Here is a 27,849-nt window from a genome sequence, read left to right as displayed (position 1 = left end):
GCCAGTGTGGTCTGATCTGCATTGCCTTACTTGCTCTTCCCATCAGCGGCCATACATGGAAGTGGCCCTGGAATGAAGGATAACAGAGTTCATTTTCCTAATGACATTTCCATCTGGCTGTTGACGGTCATCATTGAGGCAACCTGTTATCTCTTTGGCTCTCCCAGCACCCTCGTACCACTAGAAAGGGCCAAGATGGCGACAAGAAGGAATTAAAGGGGCTTCCCTGGTGGCGCAGTGGTTGGGAATCTGCCTGCCAATGCAGCAGACGTGGGTTGGTTCCCTGGTCCGAGAAGATCCCACATGATGCGGAGCAGCTAGGCCCGTGCACCACAACTACTGAGCCTGTGCTCTGGAGTCCATGAGCCCCAACTACTGAGCCCGCATGCCACAACTACTGAAGCCTGTGTGCCTAGAGCCCATGCTGCACAACAAGGGAAGCCACTGCAATGAGAAGCCCGCGCACCACAATGAAGAGTAGCCCCCTCTCGCTGCAACTAGAGAAAGCCCACGCGCAGCAACGAAGACCCAACACAGCCAAAAATAAATAAAATAAAAAGAAGGAACTAAAGCAAGATGTTCAACAACACTAAACAGATATTTCAACAACCAATTAATCACCCTACCTACCCCACCTCTTCCCATCCCCCAGAAGTACACACTTGCAACACTACTTCTAGCACTTTATTCCAGTATTTACCTCTATATTTCTTTTCTTTTCTTTTCTTTGGCCTGCGCCATGCAGCACGTGGGATCTTAGTTCCCCGACCAGGGGTGGAACGCGTGCCCCCTGCAGTGGAAGGGTGGAGTCCTAACCACTGGACCACCAGGGAATTCCCCATATTTCTGAGTAAAATAAACTGCGATCTTGCGACTTCCCAAGTTTATAAAATATTTCTTGACTTCCTATCATAAAAGATGAGCATGCAGCCCTCTTACACAAATCCTACCACATCACTGCCAGCCATTTCTCCTTTCCCTCTCCAGGTCTTCTCAACATTTTATATATCAACGTTCTAACTGGTGATCATACACCTGCCCGCTGCGTGGGTGGCTCATCCCTAAGGACATGAAAGCTCTTCGTCTGGGAGCCTCCAGACCTCATCCTGTGCGTCTCTTCATTTGGCTGGGCCGGGTTTGTATCCTTTATGATACACTGTAATCATAAGTATAGCACTTTCCTGGGTTCTATGATTCATTCTAGTGGATTCTCGTACCTGAGGGAGTCGTGGGAACTCCCAGACTTGTAGCCAGCTGATAAGAAGTGAGGGTAACCTGGGGACCCCCAAGCTTGTGGCTGGTATCCTTAGTAGCTAGTGGGAACCCCAGGATTTGTAGCCAGTCAGGAGTGTGGGAGGGTTTGGAGTCCCTGAACTTGCAACTAGTGACTGAAGCGAGGTGGGGCTCAAGGGGAATGTGCCTTTATCCGGTCAAATTTGATCTAACTCTGGTAGTTAGGCTTAGAATTGTATTGTGTATGGATAAATACAAAAGACCATTCTTCTCCCTCTTGATTTCTTTAGAATTCCTATGGCTTTTTAATGCACAATTTACAACATTGTCAGATGGTGTCAGGACTGAATTGTATCCTCTCAAATTCATATTTTGAAGCTCTAACCCCCAAAGTGTCTGTATCTGGAGATAAGATTCTTAGGAGATAATTAATGTTAAATGAGGTCGTAAGGGGGGGGTCCATTTTTAAAAACTAAAAGACACTAATTATTCTCTAAAACGAGTGGCTGTTCGTCAGCATGACTTATACGAAGTAAGCTTTTCTGATAGCAGAAAGATGCTCAGGGTCTAAATTTTTTCTCTTTCATTTCCCCGCCCGCCCCCCCAGAAAAGTGACAGTAAAAGATTTAATGTACATGGTCATTTGTCCTGGGTCACATGAGATTTGGCAGCAACTAAGGTGGCCATTCCGTGATTGAGATTTAGAAAGTCACCAGCAAGAGGCAGAAAGCCCCAGAACACTGACCCTGAGATGTGCCTTCGGGGCACTGAAGCAATGACCATCTGGAGACAAAGAGGAGAGCTGGGATTGCCGATTGCATGCGGATCGGTAGGGGGAGAAGGTGAGGAGGTGCTTTGACCAGGAAAAGAGCTGAGAATGTGTGGAAACAGACCTCCGAAGGAATGGAAGGGAAAAATACTTGGGACCACAATTGCAGACAGAATGCGATGAAGTTGCTGTTTCTTGCCCATGAGTTTAATGACAAGCTTCCTCCCCTTTGGATGCCAACTAAGCAGGAGCCGGCAGGGCATCCCCTGACTATGCAGCCCAGCCAGGCCTGGAATCTGCCCCAAACACAATCACAGATATTCCCAAGGCTTGAAGTCCATCCAGAGACTAGTCATTTGATGCAATTGCCTGTGGTCTGAAAAACAAACTCCCACCCCAACATATTGTACCTGGGGAGACTGCAATCTCAATGATCATGTCTCCCAGGACTCAGGCCCACTCTGACCACAGGATCTTTCTAAAGGCATGACCGACAGAAGTGTGCACAATTCCACCGTGTAATTTTTGTCTGGGAGGTAAAATACGTGTGTCGTTACATCATTTTCCTTAGCGTAGCGATCCCTTAAGAGAAGAAAGCCTAACCAAGATCCCTTCTCAAAGTCAACCATGGAAATAACATTTTAATATTCTCTCCTGTCTTCCGTGACCTCGTACAGCTTTCACACACAATTTCTCATTTTATCCTCAAAACAACGCATCGAGGTATGTACTATTATTCCTGCTTCCTGGGCCAGCCTAGAATTTCTGCTTCCCCCTTTCCGTCCTCCCGTTGGAAGGTCACGCTGGGCAACCCAGCCAAGTCACGTCGGAGGGATTAGTTCCCTGTGACACCCCTTCCCCCACTCCCCTGACCCACAGGCCGGACACAAAAGAGGCTGCCGGAAACTCCTGACCGCTGCCAAGCCGGTAGCCGCAGTGCCCTGGAGAGGAATTCTCAGCTCACAACAGAGCATTTCTCATCTAGTTTTTTTATGGGTTTGGGGTTGGGGAGGGGTTGGTGACCAGCCAAAGACGGGTGGCAGAATGATGAAATCAGGCAAGCCCGCAGCACTGATTCATGTCACGGTGGGAACGGGGACAGGCTTTTGTGCCAACCAGAATGTGCCTTGGTTACACACTCCAGTTAAAAATAGTGATGGCTCAGGATCGGCCATGGTGGTCCAAAAGAAATTTTCCTTCGTCTGTAATATTCTAACTGCTTTCAAAGCAAACATATTTCTGCATTAGTTACAGAATATAAGTTATCTTTAAAATTCAGAAGGAAATGGCCTCCGCTGCTGTTTGGAGGGCCCTTGGGTTCTGGGGTGGGGTGGGGTGGAGGTGAGGGTGCAGGGAGATTTCTAACTTCTGCTCTGATTATCTCAGACCCGCACTGTGCACACCCGTTCAGCTCAGCCAGCGTTTACCTGCCCACTACTGCACAGCCCAGGGCTTCACAGCCTACCAGGCACAAGCACATGGGACCCTCTGGAAGAAGGTGATGAATCAGAAAGAGTCTGATGAAAGAGGTGATGAATCTCAAATCACCTACACCCGTGGTTGGCTGAGGGCAAGTTGGGGCAACGGACAGACAAGCAGCCAACCATAACCAGAGGCAGAGGAGGTAGGTCCTGTATCAGTCATAATGTCAGAGTTGGCCTTGAAGAACTTGTGGAATTTTGAGATGTAAGGAAGGGATGGTGCAGGGGTGGGCCAGCCCGGGAAGGGGAAACATCTTGGAAGACAATTAGGATGTAGATGAAAAAACTCATGGTCATTTCCAATTCCACCGCCATAGCCCCCATCACTGATCCTTGTGCCCCTGGAACATCTCACCTGTGCAGCCCTCTTTGACATCTCTACCACCCCCTCCATTCTGGGGGATCTCAACAGGAGACAATGTGTGTGAAAGCACAGTTTTTTCCACTGTTGTTGCTATTCATAAAACTGCCTGGAGATAGACAGAAGTGGGAAGCAAAGGTCAGAGGGATTAAAGAATTTGCCCAGGGCTTCCCTGGTGGCGCAGTGGTTGAGAGTCCGCCTGCCGATGCAGGGGACGCGGGTTCATGCCCCGGTCCGGGAAGATCCCACATGCCGCGGAGCGGCTGGGCCCGTGAGCCATGGCCGCTGAGCCTGCGCGTCCAGAGCCTGTGCTCCGCAACGGGAGAGGCCACAACAGTGAGAGGCCCGCGTACCGCAAAAAAAAAAAAAAAAAAAAAGAATTTGCCCAGCTGGTGAGGAAGGGAATCAGGAAGTTAACCCGGGTCACCCCCATCCCCACCAGCTGTCAAATAAGGTAGATGGTGTCTGGGTTTATAGACCCCTAAGTGAGATCACCCTGGTTTCAATCCCAGTTCTGACATCACTGTGTGACCTTGAGCAAAGTACTTAACCTCTCTGTGCCTCCATTTCCATTGGTACAAAATGGGGTAATAATCCTTACACCAGAGCCATCGGGCAGATTAAAAAGGATCCTGCCTGTAAAATGTTTAGTATAATGTCTGGAACACAGGAAATGTTTAAGCATTCATTCGCCACTGCTATCTCCTATCACTGATAGTTATTGTCCCCACCCACTGTCTCTCATTCGGTACCTGAATTTTGGAGGCTGGTAGTTGGCTGGAGACCACGTCTGAACCTTTTCCTTAATCCCACTATCCTCCTCAGAAAAGCTGCTCTCACTCCATTTGCAGACTTCACAAGAATTCTCTCAGCCTGCTTGTGCCATCACTCAATATGGTGCTTTGGAATCCTTCTGTTAGCACAGCTGTGTCTGGGGTCTGGGAAAGCTCTGAGGACCCCGGGGGTGGGAGATGCACATGAGAGAGGGTCTCTCGAGCAAGTGGAGGTGGGGGGTATGTAAGCAGCCTCCCATCCTGTTCCTCTGTCTGGCAGGCCGGCACCCCTTCTCTTCCTGTGTGCTACCCAGGGCTGGCCCGGACGAAGAGCTTGTCTGCACCTTGGCTTAGATGGGCTTTCTTGCAAGCTCACCCGCAGGGGAACATGAGAGCTGCATGCTCACTGAATCCTAGACCCTCCCGGCCTCACTGCTGGGGCCAGGTCCCCTCCATCCCTGACAGGTTCATCCAGGGACTGGGTCGTAACCAGGAGGAAGTTCGGGGCCTCCTGGGACTTCCACCCACAGATCCCAGCTCTCCTCCTGCAGAAACCCAGCCCCGTCTTTCTTCCATGGTGGGTCCCACACTTCTGGAATCTTGAGTGAAGCTCATGTGCCCCATCCTCTTATTGTTCATATGAGAAGGCAAAGGGCCAAGGCTAGAACTCAGAACCAGCCCTTTCCCCCTGCATCAGTGGCTCCCAACTTCTTTCCACGTTAGAATCACCTGGGACCTTTCAAAAACTCCAAAGTCACAGCCACATGCCAGACCAGGGAAATCACGCTCTCTGGAGTTGGGCAGGTAAGTTTCCCAAGTGATTCCAATATGTGGGCAAGTTTTGGAGCTACCGTCCTTGCAGCCCCAAGAATCCCGATAAATGGCCACACGTCAGGCTAAGTGCCCTGAGTCAGGATTACCCATTACCTCAGTGGTCCCTTTTCGATTGCTGACCTTCTGAACATCAGGAGGGACTTACTCATGTGTTAGTGAGAAGCTGCTACACGTTGAGCAAGTACTGTAGAGTTATGTAGTCGGCATGCTCACTAAAGTTTAAATAAATTAATATGCTTAGACAAATGTGCAAAGCCACGATCAAAATTCTCCAATTATTCACTAATATCTTAATCGTGTTTATAAAAAATAAAGGTGAATATTGAAGCTAATTAAATCTCCTTAAAAATGCCAAGGTGAAGTATATAAAATCCAAATGTCTCTGATGGGGTTGCAATTATTTGCAAATTTTTCAAATCCCACTGAGCGATTAGATACACTGTTTTATCATTTTTATTTATCTAACTAATTACATCCTGCTTCTCCCCGTGAAAAGAACACAAGTAGACAAACAACTGTTCTATATTCACTTGATCCAATTATGTGTGTATAATTTTAGACATGTGTTGCCTTTAGCAGAGTTTGATTTCTTTGAATCTCAAATCTTGGGGTCAATTAGTCCAGTCATTTATAACTGTCTGGGTCCTGGACTCCTTTTGAGTCCACGTACTCTGATGAAAGCAATTTTTCACACAGTTTCTGGGAGCACCTGGACTCCCAAAGTCCCCCAGGTCCCCAGCTGAGGCCAGAAAAATGAGGAAACAAGCCCAGAGGCTAAAGTGACTCAAGCTGCCAGTCAGTTCCACTCTCAGGATTGGAACTCCCATCTCCCGACCCTCTGGCCATTCTGGGAGAGACAAGCCTAGGGCCTCCTTGCCTGGGTTCAAAGCCTGATTCTTCTGCCTGTTGGCTGGCGATGTGTGTGAGTTCTATCACCCCTCAGTGCAGTGGTTTCTGTGTCTGAAGACGTCCTCATTTGCCTGCCCGCTTGTTGCGTTTGCTGTAATTATTTACAAGCGAGAAAAGAGGCGCTCGGGGCATAGGCAGTTGCCCTAGGTCACCAAGCTGCTAAGCGATGTGTCTCCAAAGCCTGTAGTCTTGGCGCATACCGCGCTGCATCCCCCATTTCTCCCGGCCCTGACCGGGACCGGAGTAGGATGCAGGAAGTCCAGGAGCCACTCTCAGGGAACAACCTTCAAGTTCAACAGGGCACGCCAGCTCTCTCCCCGGCAGAGAAAGGACCAGCAAGAGGACCAGGAAGGAGAGGGAGGTCAGTGTTTTATGCAAGGGGATGGAGAGACATGCATGCAGTGAGGCCAGCCTGGGTGAGGGGAGGGGCTGCTGCCCAGTGGGAGGCCTGGCCTCTGGCTCCCACCCCAGGGGTCGTAGAAACAGCTGGTGGCAGCAGCACAGGCCGAGGGAGGCGGCAGGGGCTGGCTGGGCTGGCCGAGCTACAGAGGGGCTTCCTGGAGTGTCCAGCCACAGGTACCTTGGAGCAGCCCTGGGCTGAGAAATCTGAAAACCCCTCCCTTCCCGGGCTGTGGGCCGGGTTGTTGGAACACTTTCAGTTTTGTTTCTCTGCCCTCAAGAACCGAAACTCCTCGAAACAGAAAGACTCCGCAGACCAGAACATGGAGGGAAACTTCCAGGCGTGCAGGAACTGGTAAGAAGTTGCTTTCCCGGCGGCCGACCTGAGGCTGGCTAGTGAGAGGGGCAGACAGGATAAGGCTGTTTCTGAAGTTAAGAGAAAAGGGCCCTTGTACCCAGGAGGGCTAGGGTGGAAGATTTAAACTCAGGAGATGTAGGAAGATGATGAGAGATGGTCAGGGTTGGCTAACATCCCACCCCAGATATTTCAGTCTTTCTGGGACAGTTCTAAAGCCAAACAGCCAGGCTAACTGTCCCTGCTGGGCTATTCATATTTTTCAGAACTTGGGTCCTAACTTGGAGTTCTGATCATATGCTCTTCACACCAGTCTTAGACAGAAAGGGGCCCACGGAGGTTGTCCGGGACCACACCCGCCCTCACCTTGAGAGGGTGCTGTGGAGCAGGGTGAGGGGATAGAGCAGGAGTCCCAGACCACACGTCTAACTCGGGGAGACCTGGCCCCTTGAAGTACCTCACTCTCGAAGCTCCCTACCTGTGGTGGGAACCAGGGGGATCCCTCCCAGAGAGCTTCCTCCAGGCAGACCCTCCTGGCTGAACCGGCTCAGGAAGAAGAGCTGAAGGGCCAGGCCGGACAGAAGGAGAAAGGGGCCAGGCCGGGCAGAGGGGCAAGAAGAGGAAGGGAGTGGGAAGCAGCTTTTGTGCCACCTGCTTGGGCTGTGCAGAAGCCAAGACCTTGTTCAGACCAAGCAGAGTGAGGCTCTGGCTACTCCCCTCTGGCCACATCCCGTGTGCCCAGGACATGGGCGGGCAGCTCTCATCATCCTTTAGGCCTTTAGAGCTGTGGCCACTACGTGTCCTCTCTCCCAAGCTGCCACAAGCAAGAGCTGGTTGAAATGAAAGCAGGAGTATTAAGAAACACCCTGCCTGGGAACTGGGAGGGTCAGAAGCTTGTGTTTTTTGGGGTCTCCAAGAAGGGTCTCAACCTCTCTGTGGGTTGCACAGGTGAGCCTTAAGGCAGGGAAAGGTAGATGGCTTCTCGTTCTGGGAGACCTGGGAAGCTCTCCCTATGGGGATTCTGAAAGTTGGCATTGCCCTTGCAAGGCTCTGAGTGGGCATGCAGGCCTGGATTTCCAACTGGCTGTGGGCCAAGCAGGGGAGTGCTTGAAAATAGACAAAATATTTGAAAGAATTTGATATTTGTTATTTCATTTTAAAAACAGCTTTACCAAGGTATAATTGACATAAACTGCATTTATGGTACCTTTTAAAAAATATTTATTTTATTTATTTATTTGGTTGCACCAGGTCTTAGTCGAGGCAGGTGGCCTTCTTAGTTGCCGCTCACCGGCTCCTTAGTTGTGGCATGTAAACTCTTAGTTGTGGCATGCATGTGGGATCTAGTTCCCTGACCAGGGGTTGAACCAGGGCCTTCTGCATTGAGAGTGCGGAGTCTTAACCACTGCGCCACCAGGGAACTCCCTGTGGTACACTTTTAAAGTGCGCCATTTGACATGTTTGACATAGATATATACCCATGAAACCATCACCGTGACTACTAAAATTCAATAAACTATCAAGTTAGGAAGAACAAAAGGGAATTTTATTCAAGCCACACTGAGAGTGATGACCCAGGAAGCAGATTCTCAGAAAGCTCTGAGAACAGTCCCACCAGTTAAAAGTCGAAGGCACAGTCATGTACATTTTTGAGACAAAGGATCATACATCAAAATGACATACTGGGGCTTCCCTGGTGGCGCAGTGGTTGAGAGTCCGCCTGACGACGCATGGGACGTGGGTTCGTGCCCCGGTCCGGGAGGATCCCACATGCCGCGGAGCGGCTGGGCCCGTGAGCCATGGCCGCTGAGCCTGCGCGTCCGGAGCCTGTGCTCCGCAACGGGAGAGGCCACAGCAGTGAGAGGCCCGCGTACCGCAAAAAAAAAAAAAAAAAAAAAAGATATACTGATATTTCACAAAAAATTCACCAAGGATACATAGTCCAAGTAAGCACGTACAAAGTGTGCCAAGCAAACAGCGAGTCACGGTCACTAGGACCCCTACGGGGCTGGGAAAGAACCGTATTCTTTTATGAAGTTCCATTGCCAGCTTCAGAAGAAAGGAAGAAAAAATTGATCTTTACCGTCGAGCAGGCACTCCCATCTTTGAGGAGCTCTGGTTAATGTGTAATACAGATGCACACCGTACGTTAGGGAGGGAGGAGGCCCAAACAAACACAGAGAGAATTTTATGTTTAATTTTTTCTTGTCCTGCCTCAAAATATAAATTATATTTCATCAAATCACAATCAAGATGATGAACGTATCCATTCCCCCCAAAAGTTTCCTCCGACCGCTTTGTAACGTCTGCCTCCCGCCCCTCCTTGCCCGCCCCCTCTCACCCCAGGCAGTAGAAGAGTTTACAGAGCATCCTTACACTTATTTTATGATTTTGCACTGTTCTGATCTAGGACCAACATGGGGAAGGGGGGCAGGTGGTATCGTCATCATATTTTCAGCGCTTGAGGCCTTGAATGATCTTAATCCAGCAGCCGTGGAGACGAAATACGGCTCCATGCTTTCTACCATGAAATAAGCCTGTTTTTCCTCCCTCTTGATCCTGCAGCAAAAGAAGCGGGGCCCCTGGCCACTTGGCCCTCCACGGGGCCCACTCTCTGCTCTTCAAGGTCCTCTGTCCGGAGTGCAAGGAACCGGTCCTACAGGATACGATGGAAGAGCACAGCGGGGGCGGGCACCAGCAGGTGGGGAGGCGGAAACAGGGATGGGGGTGGGGGCACCAGGTGGCCAGCCGGAGCCCGGCCCGCACTGCAGCCCGTCTCAGGTGGGCACCCCGCACCCAGCACCCCCTGTGAAGTGGAAAGGGTAGTTAAATCTGCCTTTCTTATACTGCACTGAGTCAACCCTGGTTTTCCCATCCCCTATCCTTTCCCTACAGGCGAATGGGTCCAGCCAAGGCAAGGGAGTCCCTGTTTCAGGCAAGGTAAAATGTTCCGTCGAGATGCGTCAAGAGGAGAGACAGGAAAGGAGAGCTCTAGAAGGCACTCATGGCCAAGGCTGGTCAAAGGTTAACCTTTCTCTCCTGCTGTTTCTGGAGATCCTCAAGCTCAGGCACCCATTTCAACTCAGCGGGTCCCACAGATGTGCCTTGAGCACAGGGCTGGTGCTGCAGGGAGACGAGGGAACCTGACTCCTGCCCCCAGGCGCTCACAGCCCCGCACCTGACACGCACAGCCAGGGCCACTGAGCTGGGTGGGACTCCAGCGTCTCCCTCCGTGTTTAGGTGGGGTGCGCAGCGTGTCAGCAGAGCCTGCCAAAGCACTTGCTGGAGATTCACGAGGTGAGAGTCAGCTGTGATTTCTTCTCCCAAGCCCAGGAGGAGGGGAAGGGGCCAGTAATAAAGATCTCCCCCCTCCCCCTCCCCCAGCTCTCTCTTCTTGCCCAAGGAGGCCTGGGGCACAATGGGGAACTAGCTCATCACAGGGCCTCCTGCCCCCGGATGCCCGTCAGAAGGGCCTGCCATGGTCCACAAGCCCAAGAGAGCTCGTGTTTGCCAAGGAGAGTCCCCCCACCCCCTGGCCTTTCCCACCTGCTTTCTCTTACTGGCTTCAGTCCCCCAGGGAAATAAGCTCATATCCCCAACGCAACTGCAGTCACTGCAGGCCAGTGACCATGCCCGTCCCGCCTGCTTCCCCGCAGGCCAAGGAATGCCAGGAGCGCCCCGTTGAGTGCCAGTTCTGTGAGCTGGCCGTGCGCCTCAACAAGGTGGACATCCACGAGCACCCCTGCGGCAGGCGGACGGAGGTCTGCCCAGACTGCGGCCAGCGCATCGTGCTCCACATGCTGGCCCGGCACAGAGACGAGTGCTGCGGTGAGCAGACCCGGCTCCAGAAAGGTGAGCAGGGGTGGCAAGGGATGTAAGCTCTCAGCAGGACAGGTGACATGTGTGATGACAGATACACGTGTCTCAAATTCATCTGGCTACTCTGGACCACGTACTAGAGTGGCCTTCTTGTGTGTCTGCTGTGGTCTCTAAATGACTGGTCCAGGGACACCAAGACGCCAGGAGCTGCGGGGCTGGGAGCTACACAGATGAGTGCAGAGGCAATGGGGGCCCGACAAAATGGGAGGCTTCCTTGGAACCCCTCAAGCACAATTCCAGCCTGGCAGAGACCCACCTGCATCCTTTTACAGATGAGAAACCTATGCATAGAATGAAACAGGGCTTGCTAGAGGCAGAAACCAGACAGGACATCCAAGTTCCCTGACACCAAATCAGGAGATTTCACCACCATCAGCAGCGGACAGAAGGGATCTAGTTGTAACTCCTGACCTTCGAGCCTATGTGTTGGCCGCCTGGTAGCACTGTGTGTTGTCTTGACCTGGTTACCTCTTCATGAGATGTGTTTACGGAGGACAGCAATGTGACAGGTCTTGTGTTCACTGGTTGTTTTAGTAACACAGTAACACATGGAGAGAGCCTAAAATGCTTTGGATGGTAAGTCTCTCCTGGTAAACGATTTTATTAAAATCGCCAAATGAAAAACTGGAGCGCTTGAGATGCGTGGACATTTCCAGCATGGCTGGGCTTCAACACAGCCCACAAACGGCTCTTCAGCACAACTTCACCAACACAACACAACTTCAACAAGACAACACAACACAGCTTCAACACAGTCAACAAAGATGTGTGCAATAACTCCTCGTTTGATCACAGAGCTCAGAGACCGGTGAAATGAAAGAGCAGTCAGACCGGACGGGGCTGGCATCTGCGGTAACGGCTCCTTCTGTCTCCTTAGAAACCAGTCCTGCGCCAGGAAAATGTCTCTTCATCAGGGCTGTGTGCTGCCCCGAGTGCACTTTTGCAGCTTAAAGGAAATGATGTGGGTGATTCCTGCTGTGGGTGGCCTGTGTGGCCAAGGACCCTGGCCGTGCAGGACACTCACGGCAGGCCGGGGACAGTTCATCATCAGGACTGCAGGCCATGTACGCGGTTGTGGGACAGTCGGGCTAGCCATTGTCAAGGGCAATCATTTGTGCTGTTGTTTCCATGCTTTTTCAGGGAAGAGAATTCCAGCTCCTGAAAGCAACATCTGCTGTCATTATTGCAACCAAATGATCCCAGGAAATAAGTATTTCCACCATGTGGTGAGTAGAAATTAGTTATTTTCTAATGGTGCCAATAGCTAGTCTATATTCCAAAAAGAGTGATAGGAAAGGTAGATTCCGGGTCCAACTTTACACAGCATGGATAACAGAGGTTCCCATATTTAGTTTTGCTTTGTTCAAAAAGGGATGTTGTGAATTGGTGTAGGCTAATTTAGCACACATCATTGGTCTCCCATCGTGCCAGCCCTTCAAGGAGCCTCCCTGACCAGTCCAGCTATCATTGATCACCTCCAAACATCTTCAGCCTTCAGGGCCTGGCCATGGCAATTTGGTCCTTAATAGGACCTGCCTTATTATTTTCTGTCCCATGCGGGAGTCTTCTCAATTAGACTGTGAGCTCCCTCGAAAAAGTTAACAACTTTCTCCATCTTCCCACAGTGAAACTGGTATCAGGGCTAGGTACCAAAAGGGGGACTCTTGTAAAGATGTCACGATGTGATTGATTGATTGATTGCTTTTGCCTGGGAACATTCACAGACTCCTCCCTCCATCACTCGGAGCACGTTTTAGTGCATTAGCCCGTGCCAAGCTGCTCCCTTCTTTTGCAGGATGGAGCATTTTCTTTCTGGGGAAACTTCCTAAGGCTTCTCTCCAAAGAACTCATTTCCTTCTGCTTCGATGGAGCGCTGTTTGTTCTTTCTTTACCCTTCAATTCAGACAAACATGAATATCAGAACTAAAGAGACCCTAGGGATGATCTAGACCTTTTTGTTTATTGTGGGACAATACATATAAAGTTTACCATTAGTGACATTTAGTGCATTTTAATAGGAATACTTGACTTAATAAAGTCTAAATTAATCATATTCCCTACCCTCCTTACAAACAATATATGGATTTGAGAACATGTTGACTCCGATTCTCTATTCCCGCCTTATATGTAAATGCTATGGAATTTAGTTTCACCTTGTTTTTTTTGTTTGTTTTTTTTTTTTGTGGTACACGGGCCTCTCACTGCTGTGGCCTCTCCCACTGCGGAGCACAGGCTCCGGACACGCAGGCCCAGCAGCCATGGCTCACAGGCCCAGCCGCTCCGCGGCATGTGGGACCCTCCCGGACCGGGGCACGAACCCATGTCCCCTGCATCGGCAGGCGGACTCTCAACCACTGCGCCACCAGGGAAGCCCCTCACCTTGTTTTCATACTATCCCTCTTTAGTCATTATTATCATTGTCATTTTATGCAATTCATGCCTGCTTGGATATACTCACACATTCACCTTTCTCTTTGCTCACGTTCATCCCAAGCTTTCCGTCTGGGTAGGATTTCTCCCTTCCTGAAATACACGTCTAGGTAGTTCCCTCAGCAAGAAGCTGTGAGGAGTAAATTTTTAGTTGCCTGCACAGGTACTTTTTTCCTGCATTACTGAATGGTAGTTTAACTGGGTGTCCAATTCTACGTTAACCGTTATCTTCTCTTAGCGTTTTGAAGTTTATTCCACCGTCTTCCCACCTCCATGATTGCTGTTGATAAGTCTGCTCTCAGTGTAACTGCCATTCTCTTGTGGATAACCCTTTTTCTTTGGTTGATTTCAAGATCCTCTTTGCTTTTGATCTTCCTGGTTTCACTGCAATGCATCCAAGAGAAGATTTCTTTTTATTCATCCTGCTTAAAACAATATGCTCAAGTGTGTTTATTTTTTTCTTTCTTCTTCAGAATTTCTCCTGCCCAAATCTAAAGATTTCGTTCTGCCTTAATCAGTTCTGAAAAGTCTCAGCTCTAATCTCTTGGAATCCCCAATCTTCCCTAACCCCTCCATGTTCTCCCAACTCTTTCTGTGGAACATATTAGATGTACATCAGGCCTTCTCGTTCTATCCTCGTGTCCCTTAACCTTTCACATTTTCTCTTCCTCTCTCCTATGTTCTGAATAATTTCCTCAAATCCTATTTTCAAGTTCATTCTTTCTTGGCCAAATCTAACTTGCTATTTTTAAGCCTATCCATTGAGGTTCAGTGTCTGTATTTTTCATTTCAAGAAGTTCTGTTTATCTCTCTTTCAAATTCACCTACTCTTTTTTTCATAGGGTCATATTCTTTTCTCTTGTTTGAATCATTTTTAATTAATTTATTTTACAGTCTTTCTCCTATAGTTCTGTTATCTGAACTCCTTGGAGACTAATCCTGCTAATGGTTGTGTCTGTGACTCTTACCCAAGGTAGAGTGTTTCCTTGTGTGTACATTTGAATCACGAGCTTCTATTTGGTGAGACTCTATCTGTGAGAATCCTGTATGACCTAGTTTGGGATTATGTAACCTCCAGAGGGATTTTGTGATTGCTTCTGCCATACATCCCAAATTTTACATGAATTCTTCTGCTTGGGTATTCCCAGAGCCTGAGGATTTTGTAAATCTGAACCCCAAATACAAGAATGGCATGAGCCTTGGATTTTGAGTTTTCAGGAGTGTCAGTTTCGCTTCCGCACCCTCAATTTCTAGTCCAAGGTAGACAAGCTCTCTTGCCACTTTCCTTTTCCAATTAGCCGATTCTTTTCTCTTAGCCACCACAGGTTAGCCTTCAAGGTTCCCAGCTTTACGCAGGGAAAGGGGAATCTTACTTCCAATTCCACATCTTGTGTGGATGGGACTCTTCTCTTATCCAAGCTCTTAGATACAAGATTGGCCCCACATCTCCTCCTGAAGTGTCAGCTCATGTGCTTAACAGGTCAGGTCTTCATTCCTGGAACATGGACCTTGCTTGCTTGCAAAGTCAGCTCAGTGAATGTCGTATTTTATCCAGCATTTCAGAGTGGGAATATTTCAGGTTGTCTTGCCTATTGTATTGTCCACCATTAAAGCTGAGGTCATTTTAATATTTGAAGTATGACTCATAATTGCAGGACAGATGCCGTCCAATCTCAGACTCTGTGACATATTCTCCAGTTGGGAAACCAGATATTCCTCCTTCATCCCTTTCAAGTCAGTCTGCTGAAGATCAAACTTCCACAGCAGAGAAAGATGTCCGTCCAAAGACGAAAAATACAAGCAGATTTCCCCTTCTTTCTGAAAAGTCAACGCGGCAGGCACCAAGAGGCACAAACAAAACCACGGATCTGCCTTTGAAGTCTGATGGCAAGCTCAGGGGCTCCTCTCCTGTAGAAGACGAGACAGCCTATGACATTCTGAGGAGGTGTTCTCAGTGTGGCATCGTACTTCCCCTGCCAACGCTAACCCAACATCAGGTACCCAGCCTCCATTCTCTCCTCATCCGGCTGGGAGCCATCTGGACAGTGTTTAAAGAAATCCAAGACCTGCAGGATATTCTCAGACATCTTTATCTCCCCTTTCTCTGTGTGTCCAAATCCATTCTCATAGCACCTATCACCTGGTTATATATGTGCATCATCTCCCACCTCTGAAGGCAGAGCCAGATCTTTCATCTCTGTATCTCCAGTTCGCAGCCCAGGAAATAACCACAGCAAATGCCCCAAAACTGTGGAGCAAACAAATGGACAGAGCATACCCAATCTAGCTGTCTGGGTCATAGCGTAGATAAGGCAATCCAGGCCCAGAGATGAGAGCCTTGGTCAAGATACTAAGTCAGTTGGTATCTTACCTCCAGCAGATCAGGATTTGCAGCCTCAAAAGCCTGATTTTTTACATCCTAGATTATTTTCCAATAATAATAAGAATTAGTATGAGGTAGTTAACCATTATGCACCAGTTACAATGCAAAGCTCTTTACAAATGGTTAATCATTATAAAAAGCATGCAGGTATTTTATCCCTATCTTACAGATAAGGAAGCCAGACAGAAAGGTTGAGTAGCTTCCCCAGGATTATACAACTAGAGAGTGGCAGAATCCAGCCTAAAATACATGTGTATATAGTTCCAAAGCTTATGCTTTTAAGCCCCAAACAGGATGCCTCACTCAAAAAAAAAAAAAAGCTTTCATTATTTGATGTCTTTCAAAATACAAAAGTACTGGATACTACTAAATACTAGATTTTGTTGTAACCAGTTGACAGGATACCATACAAACAAATAGAAAGATAAGGCTCATCCTCCCCCACCCCCACCCCCCTTCCCCAGTCCCACGCCCTGAGATGCTAGTTTCAGTATCCTGGTGGGTGTCCTCCCAAAGCTTTAACTGTTCACACAAACACGAACAAGCCTCTATGGGGTTTGAATTGTTTTTTCTTTTCCCCTATATATCATCTTCCTATATTCATTACTCTGCCATTTGCCTTTTTCACTGAATATATGATGCACACTCCTTACAAAAAAGTAGACCTAGATCTTGTTTTTTCTAACTTCTTCTCTATATGCACACAGCACCTGATTTTACAAAGCTGAGTGAATTTCATACTTGCTGGGGGTGTTATTAGTGCCGTATTTCCTTGCCTCCCACACTTTGAAATTTCCTTCCGTACTTCCCTCCATCCTTACATAATAGGGTCGCCGAATTTAGCAAATAAAAATTCATTACTTGGGACAGAAATAACTATAAAATAATTGCATGAGACATACAAAAAGCATTCTTTGTTTCTCTGAAATTAACTGGACATCTTGTATTTTATCTGGCAACTCTGTTGTGTAACCACTCACACACATACACAGTTGGAGTCCAATTATACACATTTCTTTGCATCTTAATGTTATGATTCATCAATACCCAAGGACATCCCTCCAAGTCAAATGATGTTGCCCCCCGCTTTTTAATGGCATAAGAGTCCATGGTGTGGGTATCCTCTAAACTGTTCATCCACCCGCCTCATGGTGATAGATAGGCCTCTATTAAACATTGTCCCAAGCCTCCCATAGACCCCTCATGGCTCACTGGGCTCCATACATTTTCTATGCCATCTGTAGCTCAGGGTTCCTGCTCCGGGAACTGGGGATAGGATTGCCCAGAGATATCCTAGGAACTAACACTCCCCACTTTAAACACACTGACCTTCTTTAATGTCCATTTCTTTAGGAGAAATGCTGGTGGTTAGCTTCATCAAAAGGAAAACAAGCGAGAAGTTCCAGCTAGCTTTGGAAAAGAAAAGGTACAACGGATTTAGAAGATTTTGTTTTTACCCTGGTTTTTCTGCTTGCTTTCTGTGCTAGTCTTTCCTTGTGAAAAGAGATGGGTTTTATTCACTGGGTTTCTTTCTTGTAGAAGAAAAGGTTTGGATTCTGTTTTCCTCCTTTTGAGCCGAGATGTTGGTTTCCCCAAGAGCTCCAGATAAACCAGAAGAAAAAAGGGCTCTGACCCTTCTGCCTGAGAATTCTGATCAAGCGTCTAGGCTCCACACAGCCTGGACACCTTAGGGAACCCAGCTTTGTCCCCGAAGAATAAAAAAGCCCTCCCTGAAAACTTGTCCTCCACCTTTTTGTAGATTTTTCATTGGTTTTCCAGGGCCACGGATGGCAGCGGCTAGCACGGCAAGGAAAGGGGAGTGGCAGCAAAGAAGAAAGGGGAGAAAGGAAGAGAAAAATTAGGCTGGGTGGCAGGGGAGAGCCAGAAAGCACAAAGACGTGCTAGTGAGGGCTGTTAGTTGGGAGACACCTAGAGATGCAGCCCACCTCCCAGCAAACAGCACACCCTACCTTTCTGCCTGGCCCGTGGGGAGACCCCAGACCCCACCAGGGAAGGAAGGGCCCAGGACACCCCACCCTCCCGAAACTGGAAAAGTGGGGCATTTCTCAAGCTTTGTCAAGTTGTCGAAGTCAGGTTTGCTTAAGACTTTCTTTAGGTCGGCAGCGACAGTGGTTTCCCGAAGAGAGGCCCCGCATGCTGGGTCCCCGGGACTGGACAGGACCCCGAGGATGGGTCAGGACAGGAAAGGTGGCGACTGCGCGGGCCTGCGCCCCAAGTCTGGGGGCAGAACCTCTTCCTCGCAAGAGGAGGGACGGGCAGGGGTCGCGGGGCCCAGCCTTCCGCCTCTGGTCCCCCCGGCCAGGGCGCCTTCCCGGGCCACCTGCGCGGGGACCCGTCTTGACCCGCATGCGCACGATCGGTTGAGCTGGCAGCCCCAGGTTTGGGCCCCGCGGCCGCGGGCTTGAGCAGAGCCCGGCAAGTGGGGGCGCGTCACAAAGGCGGCCGGCCCCTCGGCCTCTAGCCCCTGCGGGGCCGGGCGCGGAGCCCACCGCCGGTGGCGTCGGAGCCGAGGCGGCGCGGGCGCAGCAGGCCGGCGCTCGCGGTCCCAGCAGCCCGAGCAGCGAGCGGCGGGTACGGCGACGCGAGCGGGCGCAGGCCGGGAACGCCCCGAGGCCAGCGCGGGGGTGCGGGGCTGCCCTCCTCACCTGCCGCCCACGCAAGGCTCCTGGGCCACCTCCCCTCCCCGGGTGATCGGACACGTAGGTTTCCTCCCAGGCTCGGCAGCTGTGTGACGTGGTAAACCCAGCCTAGGTTCCAGCTTCCTTAGGCTGGGTTGGAATCCCGCTCCCCGCCTAGCACGCCATCTCACCGGGACACTTTCCTAACCTCCCATTTGTAAATACCTTCCCTACAGGGATGTTTTGGAAGCACCTTGCCACCCACATTCTGATGGCAGCAAACACTTGTATAACATTTACTGTGTGCCAGGCACTGTTCTGGTGCTTTCCGTATATCAGCCCGTTTAATCCCCCCAACGCTAGGAGAAAGGTACTATTATTACCCATATTTACAGATGTGGAGACTGAGGCATAAATAAATTAATTAACTTGCCTAAGGTCACATACCGCAGTTGACAGAACCAGGATCCAACCCACTAAGCTGCAAGAGGGGAGGTTCCAGGCGGTGACATGACTTTTGGACCACTTGCAACACCTTTTCCAGCCCACCAAAGATATTCTTCCAATCCCCCTGCCCCCCATGGCTTAAAGTGTCGTATAATTCTTCAGACCCTGTGACCTTGCTGGGTCAAAGGGCTTCGATTAGCTTTCTAACTGGTTTAGCTTTTTTCTTTTCTTTTTTCTTTTCTTTTCTTTTCTTTTTTCTTTTCTTTTCTTTTCTTTTCTTTTCTTTTCCCTTGACCGCTCTGGGAGGCTTGTGGGATCTTAGTTCCCTGAACAGGGATCTAACTGGTGCCGCCTGCAGTGGAAGTGAGGAGTCCTAACCACTGGACCGCCAGGGAAGTCCCTGGTTTAGCTTTTCTTGAGCATCTCTTAGGTGACTGGCTCCTTACTAAGTGCCGTGGAGTCCCCTAGCCCCGGGCAGTTTATATGTGATTGAAGACACAATCTTATTTCTTCATTAGTTAAATGTTTAAGAACTTCCTCAAAAGAAGAATGAGGCTGTCCCTAGTCTCAAGGAGTGTGTGGGTTTCTGGGAGAGAAAGGCTTAGATTATACTAAGATTATACTAAGGATGGACACAGAGAGAGGGGAAAGAGAAGGGGAGCCGGCTGACCCCACTGGAGCCCTGTGTCCTGGGTGGGGGCAGGCTGCTACCAGTTCCCGTGTGGAAGTCTGTCTGGGTGGGAGATGGGAGGGCCGGCTGGAGGCAGGGACCAAACTGTTCTGTAGGTGATCATGGGGTAGGGAGGACAGAGGCACAGGGGAAGACCCCCAAATAGGTCCCCTACGGGAGCTTGCTTGAGGATGCTCATCGCCACTGTGCTGTCGTGGGGAGCTGGAAGAGGCCTGGGGGTCCATCACAGGGAGAGTGGGTAAGAGAGAGAAGGGGATACCCACCGCCGGGTCTATTCAGATGACAGATGCCGTGTGAGCCGTACGCAGGGCAACGTGAATGATGCTTACGGACGCTGAACACACATTTGGCAAGCGCGCACACAACCAAAAAGCAGCGCATCAAACACCCTGGAATAGTTGCCTGTGGTGGGGAGCAATGGAGTGGGACATAGAATTAAAAGGGAATAAATGAATAAATAGAATCAAAGAGCGGTCTTGCACAGACAAGTGTCTGTCCCGAACTGAAAATTATGATTAACTTGTCCCTCTGAACCCAAGGCCTGAAAAGTGGACGTAGGAAAAAAGTATAAGAGAAAGAGTAAGAAAGCCCAGGTCTAGCCTGAGTCTTGTTACTAACTTGCTGCCCCTTCACCTCTCTGTGCCTAGTTTCCACGGGTTAAAAAAAAAAAAATCAATTTTCAGATCTCTTCCAGCTCTGAGTTTTTGTGAACCACAATGAATGATCTTGGGTTACCTGGTAAAGAAGCCAATAAAAGCTTTATGGAGTGGTAGGGCTTGAACTTTAAAAATGGGGGGTTTGGGAGACATAAAGAAAAGGAGGGTAGTTCTCAGGCAGGGGAAACATTGAAAGCAAAGCCATGAAGATTACAGCAGATGGCTATGAAAAGTCTGACCGAGGGCTCAGTGTATCTGGCGGGGCCTTAGCCCAGTTCTTCCCTGGGACTCCCTAGCCTGGCTGGGGATACCACCTGCAATCCAACAGCCAAGTCAGAGACCTTTCAGTCCTCCCAGTTCAGGTGTTCACCAGTTACCAAATCATGTCTACCCACCCCGATTCCCACTATAATGCCACCCTAGTCCCAGGCTTCAAGCCTGGCCTCTACTATGGACCATCCTTCCTCCATTCACCCAGAGTATTCTTTCTTTACCTCAAGACTGACCACGTCGCTTCTGGGCGTGTGATCCTTCGACCTGCCCTGACCTCAGCTGATGTTCTCCACTTTTGTTCTGCTGCTGCACCTTTTGAATATAAACAGAGCCATCAGCAATGTTGCTCAACACAGACACTGATTCTCATCCAGAGAAGATGTCAGAATTCCAAAGTCTTAGGGAGAGGGGACAGTGAGAATCCCTGGCTGTAGGACACGGCCTTTATCACATCATTCAGAACATCTTGAATGATGCCCTTGAACCAGCACTTCCCACTGCTCCAGCTCCAGTTCCATCACTCCCTGACCCTCACAAGTTAAGCTCCAAGCAATTTTTAGTTCCGTGAATGTGAACACATCACGCATACTCACAGTTCTGTGGCTTTGCCCATCTTGTTCCCTCTGCCTGGAATATACCAGTTCCTCCACCACCAACCTGTCTGCCTTGCAAATCCTACTCACCCTGCAAAACCCAGCTCAGATGCCACCTCCTCTGAGCAGCCCTCTCTACTTCTTCTTACACAGACAGAACTAATACCCCCGTTTGTGCCACCCTGCACCATGAATATGCCTGAGGATTTTCATGCCTCCCACAGTGCTGTCATTGAGTCCTGGTCTATGTCCCTGACAGACCCCTGATAGGCTGTGACTCCTTGCAGGTGTGCACAGTATGGTGGATTTATCATTGCATCCCCTGCACCAGCCCAGTACCAACACATGGGGCCATAGTGCAAGTTTGTTCCATTGGGTTTAATACGTGTTTGGCAGGTAATGGTTCTTCCTTTTTACTCCCCACAGAAAACAAGTGATTGCTTTTCTTTCCTCATTTTTGGAAGCCCTGCCTACCACACAGCTGCAGTGGACATCCCGGTTCCTTGATGGACGAAGAAGGCCAACTGACCCAGCCCCAAGACCAGAGCTGCTGGGCCACCCTGCCCGATGTGTGCCTACATCGTATTTTCTGGTGGCTGGGAGACAAGGACAGGTCCAGAGCAGCCCTTGTCTGCAGAAGGTGGAACCAGATGATGTATTCGGCCGACCTCTGGCGATACAGGGCCATCACATTTAGTGGGAGACATTCCAGGGTACACGCGTACGAATTTGAGTCGGCTGTTTGGTATGTTAAGAAATTTGGTCGTTATCTGGAGCACCTGGAGATCAAATTCCTGACTCCTTACAGCGTTGTCCTGACCAAGAAGTTCCAGGTCACCATGCAAGGCCTTCTGTCGTGTCTGGGCAAGAGAAACAACCGTCTGAAATCTCTCTCCATCCAGTACCTGGAACTGGACCGCCTGGTCTGGAGGAACAGCGTCAGAAGCTTGTTCTTGAAAAGCTTGAGCTCCTTCTTGAAGAAAATGGGCAAACACCTGGATCATCTCAACCTAAAAGGGGCCAGGCTCACCGTGGAGCAGGGCTGCCACATCCTCAACTCCCTGAGCTACTTACGGACAGAGAGTGCGGTGTCAGAGCTCAACATCGAGGACTATTTCAGCCACCGCCTCGCTGTCTACAGCAGCCCCCAGTTCAACCAGACCATGGCCACGTTCCGCAACCTGGTGTCCCTGACCCTCAACTACAACTGCATCTCCGATGAGCTGCTGGAGAACTTGGGTGAGAACAATGCCAGCACCCTCTGGAGCATGAACATCAAGTGCCACGTTCATGACCCCCACGGGCAGGTCGTCTGGGGCATGTCCTGGGCCAAGCTGGCCAGGTACGCCACCAAGCTGAAAGTCAACTTCGTCTTTGAGAAAGTCGTGCAGTATGAGCGCTTGGCCCGGATCCTCCTACAGGAGATCCCGATCAGGAGCATCAGTCTGCGAAACTGCTCTTTCAGCAACCCCGACTGGTCCATGAAGCCCACTCTGACGGATCTCCTGCCCACCTTCCGGCACACTCTGCAGGTAGGTATGAGCTGAGGGCTGGGAGGCTTGTGAGGAGCGGCTGCCCCTCAGGTTCCTGCTCCCTGCTCTTGCCTGGGCTTGCACACGCTCACTCAAGGTCAAATTGAGGTTCTGGGAAACGTCACCAAACTAAGCCTCGCCCGGTCCCCAAGACCGCAGCAGAGGACAAAAGCTACTGCTCACTTCCTAGACGTGGAACCAATTCCTGATTGTCTGTCAACCAAGGAGAGCGCCTATATCCCTGGCTCAGAGCTGTGAGGCCTGAGCGCGCAGGTGCCTCTACAGGTGAGAAGCAGGTCAGCAGCTTCTGCTTCTCCACCCAGCCACAGCAGCACACAGGCCCCAGTGTGACTCCACACCAGGCAAAAAGCCAAATTTGACCCAAGTTACAGAAGAGCTCAGAGGTGTGGGCAGCTCCCCATCTATAAAATCAGGATCATTTTGTCCCCGCGCCGAAGACCTCTCAGCTGTGAGGGTTGATACTCAAGCGTATAAGTACCACTACGAACAGTGAGGGATGACAAAGTGCTAAGAGCTCATTGATGCTCACACAGCCCTGCAGTGGGCAGGCTGACATCATAGCCGTTCGGTGCTGCCCATGGCCACCTGGTTAGTCCATCGCAGGGCCAGGACCACCACTTTGGTCTCCAGACTCCAGATACATTGCCTTGAAACTCCAAGTCTCATAAATTTGGATGAGATCACTTTCATTCCCAAATCCCTTCTTCCGACCACTGCTTGTCCAGTGCCCCTTATCTAAAGCACTTGAACCACCATGGGCTACCAGGCCAAAGCCGGGTCATGAAAGTGTTATGGAATGATCCAACCAGTCCCAGCATCTCTGTCCACATCCGTCTTCCCCTCTGGTGCTTTTCCAGAAACTAAGTTTTGAGTTCAACAACAACCATGAGTCTCTGGACGAGGAGCTGCACCTCCTCATCTTATCCTGCAGGGAGTTGTTTTACTTCAACATCTGGGCTTTCCTTGATGTTAACTTTGTGGAGCAGATCCTGAAGAGTCAGGAAGAAGGGCGGTGTGCCCTGCGCACACTCAAGGTAAGAGCCCGCCCGGGGTGGGTTCCACGGGGATCGGGCAAGGGCATCCAGGCCCCTGGGCGGGCAGGCGTCCAGCCCCAGCGTTCCTGCTCTGGGATGAAGGTCAGGAGCGAGGCAGGGCATGGGGGCTGGATGTCTCACAAGTCCGTCCATTGGAAGTTAACAATTTCACGGAAGGGAATCTGGAGGTTTCATCCTTAGCTGGGCTTGGGCTTTTCCTGGTTCTGCCAACAATTGTACGTGTACATCATTTCAGATTGTCTTTGGGGTCTGGGTGATGTAGCCACTGTGTGTGTGTGCGTGTGTGTGTGTGTGTGTGTGTGTGCGCGCGTGTGTGTGTGTGCGTGCGCACACGCGGGGGTGTTTGTCTATCGGCACAGGTGAGAATTTATACAAACAGATATGAGACGCCTGAAGAGGACAGGACACTGCGGCATATTTACAGGAAGTACAGAATGCTGATCGATTCAGAGTTTAACTATTTTTCCGTCGCTTACTGCATGACGTAAGGAGCGCTCTCCAGAGGAAGAAAGCCAAGAGCACTTTGACCTTGACAATCCGAGCCTCACAGAATGACACTTCGGGCATCCCTTACCCCCAGCCCTCTTTCTCCTCTCTCTCCTCTTTGCTAGTTTCACACCAACATGACACCCCAGCAACGGCTGGGACTTCTGGTCATGTGAAGACCCCAGGTGACTTTAAAGTGCTATATTTACCAACTATCTGGGTGTGATTTCTTTTTTTTGTCATTTGGTTTTGCTTTTTGACCCTCACTCAGCCACAGAACTGAAAGCCCAAAGCCGCTTGGAGCAGTGTCTTACTCGGGGACCCTGACTCTTGCTAATCTCCCTCCGGAAAAGGTGTAAGTAGCCAGAGAGCAAATGGAGCTGCATTTTCCACTGACTGTCAGCGTCAGTTCAGAAACACTTTCTATCCCGGCTGACCTTCACATGAGAGCCTTCTGCCACTGACGCTGGCCAGGCCTGATCTCAGATGAAAGAAATTCACCAGCACATCCTAGAGTGAAGCAGGGAAATTCCCTTGTTTAGAAGGAGCCTGCTCAGAGCGGGAACTCCCTCCCACAGGAGATCAGCCCCTAATTTATCAGTGTTGTGGACTTGGGTCTCCCACATCTGCTTTTCTGGGGTCTCCTTTATTCCCCATCCAGGCAGCATGGCGCCCAGCCTGCTACAAACGTTCAGTTCTCATGTGGGGCTGAACCAGAAGTGGCCTTTACACTCATATTCACAAAGAATCTGTAATGTCCTGGAGAACTATTCCTAATGTGATGTTAAGTGAAACTGTGTTTAGCGTGATACCGATCATGTAAAAACACAAACACAGTTTTGTGGGTTTTTTTGCAGTACGCGGGCCTCCCACTGTTGTGGCCTCTCCCATTGCAGAGCACAGGCTCCGGACGCGCAGGCCCAGCGGCCATGGCTCACGGGCCCAGCCGCTCCGCGGCATGTGGGATCTTCCCGGACCGGGGCACGAACCCGCGTCCCCTGCATCTGCAGGCGGACTCTCAACCACTGCGCCACCAGGGAAGCCCTACAGGGGTTTTTTTAAGCATAGAAGAGATATACCAAAAATCTTAATAGTTATCTCTGGCTGGTGGGATTATGGGTGATTTTTATTTCCCTTTTCATGCTTTCCCCTATCTCTCAAATTTTCTACAAAGACCATGTGTTATTTTTATAGTCACAGGGAAATCTGATGGGTTTTAAACGGGGAATAAGGGTAAATTCCTAAGCCCATGCCATTGACATAGATTGCTTTTGGTCTTTTGAGATTTTTGTGCATATAGTTGCTTATGGGGGGGTTTCCAATAGATAAAAATGAATGTATCTCAGAACATTTTGACAAGTGTCTCACTTGCGATTTTATCTTATCTTTTGTATGTTGTGTCCATATTTATGCTTAGCTTTTCAGGTCTTTGTTCAAGTTCATATTTATCCAGTGCTTTTCAATTTTCACAGGATTTCCACATTCACTGTCATATCTGAATGTCCCCGCAATGCTGTTGGGTGCCTATGGTTCCTGTTTCATGAACATTCAGAAAAGATCAACACTGGCAAGTGGTGTGGAGTCCCTATCTTGTTACCAAACTTGGGTTCTGCTGCTTGTCACTCAAGAATCCAATACTGAGAGACAAGTGTTGGGTAAAAGGAAAGATAGCTTTGTTGAGGAAGCCAGCAATCCTGGGGAGAAGGTGGACTCATGTCCCAAAGAACCAACTCCCCACTGTTGATCAGGGGCAAGAGCTTTTAAAGGGGAGTTTTAGGGGTGCACAGGTGGGTGGGGGGCTACATGCAGAACAGCACAGTCAGCTCCAACAGTCACCTTGAAATTGGTCATGCGGAGGTCTGATCAGCCTCATCTTGATTGTTTTAAGTACAGTTAATCTTCAGTTCCAGGGTCGCTTTGTTCCCATTTCCTTGAGGCCAGTTCTTGAAATTGTGCAAGATGGAGCAGCTCATGTCATGGCCACAGTCTGGTCATCATGTAGGTTACTTCTTCCACCTGGTGGAGGTTTCAGTATCTGTAAAACAGCTCAAAGGATATGGCTCAGAATATTATCTGTAGCCCTTGAGGAGGAACTATATGTCCTTGACTTTCCTTAATGGTTAAACTATGATTATTTTGTCTTCTTTGACTGTTTGCATTTCTTTCTGCATTTTCTTGTCTGATTAAATTTATTCTTTGGCTAAAGTTTTTCTACAGACAAGAGGTGGCAGAGGGTAAGGGGCATCTGTCCCAGAAAGGCCCCATAGGGTCCTGCTTGGTTATAATCTAAGGAGAGCTCCCAGGTCTTAGTTGCTGAAGCCAGAAGGGCCCTTGGGAGCCATCTAGTGCCTGTGGACCAGAGATGAGGCAGCTTGCTTTAGGGGAGAGGGAAGGCTCAGCTGGAGTGCAGACCACCTGGGAGACTGACTGATTGATTGGTGTAATGATTTATTCATGCTGTGGACCAGTTCTGGTTAGTTGCCTTTCGTCCCCAAACACAGGATCTAAGCATAGAGGACTCTTTTATGGAAAACATGTTAACAGAAGTAACATTTTTATGAACATGTTTTCCATAAAAGAGTGGATTTGTTTTCCAGTTTTGCAAATCTCTTGCACATCCCGCTTAATAGCAGACAGCTGTGTTCTCATCCGGGTTTCTGTGGTCTGTCGTAACGTCAGACGCCGTGCGGGGAGCCTCCGCAGAACTCCAGAGAGAATTAAAGTGAAAAAGGCACGTAACGTCTTGCTATTAGTGGATCTCTTGAAAACATGTCTCAAGGACCCTCAAAGATTCCCCTGACCACACAGAGAGCTACCGCACAGACCTTCCTGTTCCCCGAGGAATCGAAGCAGCAACAAGCCCGGGAGAGTCCTAGTGGGAACGTGCAGAGCACACGAGGTATCCGAACCCACGGATTTTTAACAGGTATCCGCTTTTTAATTTACCGCGTTCAGAGGCGCCGTGGTAGGTGGAGACACAGACCTGTGGCCTGGCTGGGTGACAGCTTATCCACGCCTGTCCTCCAGTGCAGGGCAAGAGGCCGGAGGGCTGCTCCCACACGCCTCCCCCGCTGAGGGTCCACAGAGAGCATGCGGTTCTTTGCAGAAACGCGCAGAAGAAACTGGCACGTCCTGTCTTGTATGGACGAGCAGGAAGCACATTCTGACTCCCCAGTGCCTCCTCTCAGCTGTTGGCGGGGCTGATGAAGCCCCGGCCACCAAGTGACTGGGGTCAGCTCCTCAGAATTTACGAAAATAGGAGGAAAGTAGGGCTGTGATCAGACTAAGGTGTAAACGGTTACCCCAGGCAAACTGACAATGAAAGTGCAGTTTTTCGTTTTTGAAAAGACTCTCAGGGGCGGACCTCTGACTCTCTGGGCTGGAAGGGTTCTGAGACTTGGGTTCTTGGTCCACTTAGGCCACTAATTTGTGTGACCCTGCATAAGTTCTTTATCCTGCTCAGATCTTAGTTTCTGCTGTCTGTCAAATGGGAAAAGCTGAACAGTGTATCACTAAGGTCCTTGAAAGACTAATAATGCTGGGATGGGGTGTGTGACACTGAACCTGGTGTGAATGGCCACATTCCTCAGCCTGGGCTTCCAAGCCAGGCTGCCTGGGTTTGAGTTCTGAGCTGCCCCTCACTTGCTGTG

At 49.7% G+C, this 27,849-nt stretch overlaps 3 protein-coding genes across 10 annotated transcripts in view; all 3 read left to right on the top strand.

Moving 5' to 3' along the window:
- C19H17orf100 (chromosome 19 C17orf100 homolog) overlaps positions 1–5,549 on the top strand; it is a 68,903-nt gene extending 63,354 nt beyond the window's left edge. Inside the window, exons 3-6 of the mRNA XM_059996695.2 lie at positions 988–1,139; positions 2,591–2,725; positions 3,389–3,626; positions 5,341–5,549. The gene's annotated coding sequence lies outside the window, so the exon portion shown is untranslated. The remainder of the gene's footprint in view (positions 1–987; positions 1,140–2,590; positions 2,726–3,388; positions 3,627–5,340) is intronic.
- A 490-nt stretch (positions 5,550–6,039) lies between these two features.
- Positions 6,040–17,806, top strand: XAF1 (XIAP associated factor 1). 5 transcript variants are annotated; one of them, XM_059996684.2, is made up of 9 exons: positions 6,040–7,114; positions 9,680–9,815; positions 10,010–10,054; positions 10,355–10,411; positions 10,771–10,966; positions 12,134–12,219; positions 15,079–15,420; positions 17,160–17,232; positions 17,346–17,806. In XM_059996684.2, the coding sequence occupies exons 1-8, from the start codon at positions 6,609–6,611 to the stop codon at positions 17,214–17,216; spliced, it is 1,425 nt and encodes a 474-aa protein (XP_059852667.1). In that variant the 5' UTR covers positions 6,040–6,608; the 3' UTR covers positions 17,217–17,232; positions 17,346–17,806. The 5 variants fall into 5 exon arrangements, with proteins under 5 accessions (XP_059852667.1, XP_059852664.1, XP_059852669.1 ...); XM_059996681.2 differs by having other exon boundaries at positions 10,010–10,138; XM_059996686.2 differs by lacking the exon at positions 10,355–10,411.
- A 3,805-nt stretch (positions 17,807–21,611) lies between these two features.
- On the top strand, positions 21,612–25,714 carry FBXO39 (F-box protein 39). Of its 4 annotated transcripts, XR_009516919.1 has the most exons (4): positions 21,612–22,637; positions 23,516–23,692; positions 24,471–24,554; positions 25,672–25,714. XR_009516919.1 is itself a non-coding variant. In XM_059996688.1 (3 exons), the coding sequence occupies exons 1-3, from the start codon at positions 21,612–21,614 to the stop codon at positions 24,199–24,201; spliced, it is 1,332 nt and encodes a 443-aa protein (XP_059852671.1). In that variant the 3' UTR covers positions 24,202–24,213. The 4 variants fall into 4 exon arrangements, 3 of the variants coding, with proteins under 3 accessions (XP_059852671.1, XP_059852672.1, XP_059852670.1); XM_059996688.1 differs by lacking the exons at positions 24,471–24,554; positions 25,672–25,714 and adding an exon at positions 24,073–24,213; XM_059996689.1 differs by lacking the exons at positions 24,471–24,554; positions 25,672–25,714 and adding an exon at positions 24,093–24,177.
- Positions 25,715–27,849: the final 2,135 nt, after the last annotated feature.

This window comes from Delphinus delphis, chromosome 19 (genome assembly GCF_949987515.2).
Source record: "Delphinus delphis chromosome 19, mDelDel1.2, whole genome shotgun sequence".
NCBI classification, from domain to species: Eukaryota; Metazoa; Chordata; class Mammalia; order Artiodactyla; family Delphinidae; genus Delphinus; species Delphinus delphis.
This window is presented reverse-complemented; position numbering and strand designations above follow the sequence as displayed.

Bases quoted from the DNA above. Each gene is read 5' to 3' on its own strand.
- FBXO39 (XM_059996687.1), top strand. From the start codon at position 21,612: ATGGACGAAGAAGGCCAACTGACCCAGCCCCAAGACCAGAGCTGCTGG. The intron at 22,638-23,515 runs GTAGGTATGAGC...GTGCTTTTCCAG, and splicing joins CCTTCCGGCACACTCTGCAG to AAACTAAGTTTTGAGTTCAA.
- XAF1 (XM_059996681.2), top strand. From the start codon at position 6,609: ATGCAGGAAGTCCAGGAGCCACTCTCAGGGAACAACCTTCAAGTTCAA. The intron at 10,412-10,770 runs GTGAGAGTCAGC...GCTTCCCCGCAG, and splicing joins ACTTGCTGGAGATTCACGAG to GCCAAGGAATGCCAGGAGCG. The intron at 15,421-17,159 runs GTACCCAGCCTC...CCATTTCTTTAG, and splicing joins CAACGCTAACCCAACATCAG to GAGAAATGCTGGTGGTTAGC.